Genomic DNA, 2,035 nt, shown 5'->3' with positions numbered 1-2,035 from the left:
AGACAAAAAGGAAAGGCCCCACAAACCTGACACAACATTACCTGAAGATGAAGAGGATGATGGTCCAATAGATCCAAACACAGGCAAAAAGGAAAAGCCCAACAAACATGCCACAACATCGCCTGAAGATGAAGATGATGATGGTCCAATAGATCCAAAAACAGGCAAAAAGGAAAGACGAAACAAACCTGGTACAACATTGCCTGAAGATGAAAAGGTTGATGTTCCAATAGATCCAAAAACAGGCAAAAAGGAAAGGCCCCACAAACCTGGAAAAACATTGCCTGAGGGTGAAGATGATGATGGTTCAATAAATCCAAAAACAGGCAAAAAGGAAAGGCCCCACAAACCTGGAAAAACATTGCCTGAGGATGAAGATGATGATGGTTTAATAAATCCAAAAACAGGCAAAAAGGAAAGGTCCCACAAACGTGGAAAAACATTGCCTGAGAATGAAGATGATGATGGTCCAATAAATCCAAAAACAGGCAAAAAGGAAAGGCCCCACAAACCTGGCACAACACCGATTGAAGATGAAGAGGATGATGGTCCAATTGATCCAAAAACAGGCAAAAAGAAAAAGCCCAATAAACATGCCGCAACATCGCCAGAAGATGAAGATGATGATGGTCCAATAAATCCAAAAACAGGCAAAAAGGAAAGGCCCCACACACCTGGCACAAAACCGATTGAAGATGAAGAGGATGCTTGTCCAATAGATCAAAAAGGAAAGGCCCCACAAACGTGGAAAAACATTGCCTGAGAATGAAGATGTTGATGGTCCAATAAATCCAAAAACAGGCAAAAAGAAAAGGCCCCACAAACCTGGCACAACACCGATTGAAGATGAAGATGATGATGATCTAATAGATCCAAAAACAGGCAAAAAGGAAAAGCCCAACAAACATGCCACAACATCACCTGAAGATGAAGATGATGATAGTCCAATAGATCCAAAAACAGGAAAAAAGGAAGGACTAAACACACAACATCGCCTGAATATGAAGATGATGATGGTCCAATAGATCCAAAAACAGGCAAAAAGGAGAGACTAAACAAACCTGGCACAACATTGCCTGACGATGAAGAGGATGATGGTCCAATAGATCTAAAAACAGGCAAAAAGATACGTAGCAAGTCACCAGACGATTCCAATGTCGATAAATCTCCAAAACTGGAGAAGGGAACAGAAACACATCACAACCCCGAAGAAACCCTAAAGAAAATACCAGGCCAATCTGAAAATGATGTACCAAATCCTGATGAGGAAGATGAATATGAAGAGTATGAGGTGGAAGAAAAAGTACCTGTTAGGAGAAAGAGAAAGGTACCAAAAAAGAAGAAGCCTTCAATTAGAGAAAATGACAGTATGAATCCCGATATACAAAAAGAAAATCTTCCAGATAATAAGGACCAAAAGCAAGAAAATCCTACGGACAGTAAAAATTTCAAGGATACACCCAATGGAGATCAATCTATTTTAACGGATCCCACCGGAAAAAATATCCCTCACATGAAGATGATGATGGTCCAATAGATCCAAAAACAGGCAAAAAGGAAAGGCCCCACAAACCTGGCACAACACCGATTGAAGATGAAGATCCAAAAACAGGCAAAATGGAAAGACTAAACAAACCGGGCAAAACATTGCCTGAAGATGAAGAGGATGATGGTCAAATAGATCCAAAAACAGGCAAAAAGGAAAAGCCCCACAATCTTGGAGAAACATTGCCTGAAGATGAAGATGGTCCAATAAATCCAAAAACAGGCAAAAAGGAAAGGCCCCACAAACCTGGCACTATCCCTCACAAAAAGGATGAAACATCTGACAGTAATAAAGTAAATCCAGAAACAGACAAAAAGGAAAGGCCCCACAAACCTGACACAAAATTACCTGATGATGAAGAGGATGATGGTCCAATAGATCCAAAAACAGGCAAAAAGGAAAAGCCCAACGAACATGCCACAACATCGCCTGAAGATGAAGATGATGATGGTCCAATAGATCCAAAAACAGGCAAAAAGGAAAGACGAA

General features: G+C 40.5%; 1 protein-coding gene across 1 annotated transcript; it reads left to right on the top strand.

Annotated features, from left to right (window-relative positions):
• Positions 1-164: 164 nt before the first annotated feature.
• Positions 165-1,996, top strand: LOC103522669 (sarcoplasmic reticulum histidine-rich calcium-binding protein-like; the record flags this gene model as incomplete). The annotated part of the gene is made up of 3 exons (XM_017449064.1): positions 165-467; positions 1,038-1,303; positions 1,816-1,996. Coding segments are annotated over 3 exons (750 nt in total), but the record flags the coding sequence as incomplete, so codon positions are not given.
• Between the last annotated feature and the right edge of the window lie 39 nt (positions 1,997-2,035).

Source organism: Diaphorina citri, unplaced genomic scaffold (assembly GCF_000475195.1).
Source record: "Diaphorina citri unplaced genomic scaffold, Diaci psyllid genome assembly version 1.1 scaffold10156, whole genome shotgun sequence".
NCBI lineage: Eukaryota > Metazoa > Arthropoda > Insecta > Hemiptera > Psyllidae > Diaphorina > Diaphorina citri.
The sequence above is the reverse complement of the archived record's forward strand: the minus strand, read 5'-3'. Positions and strand labels throughout refer to the sequence as shown.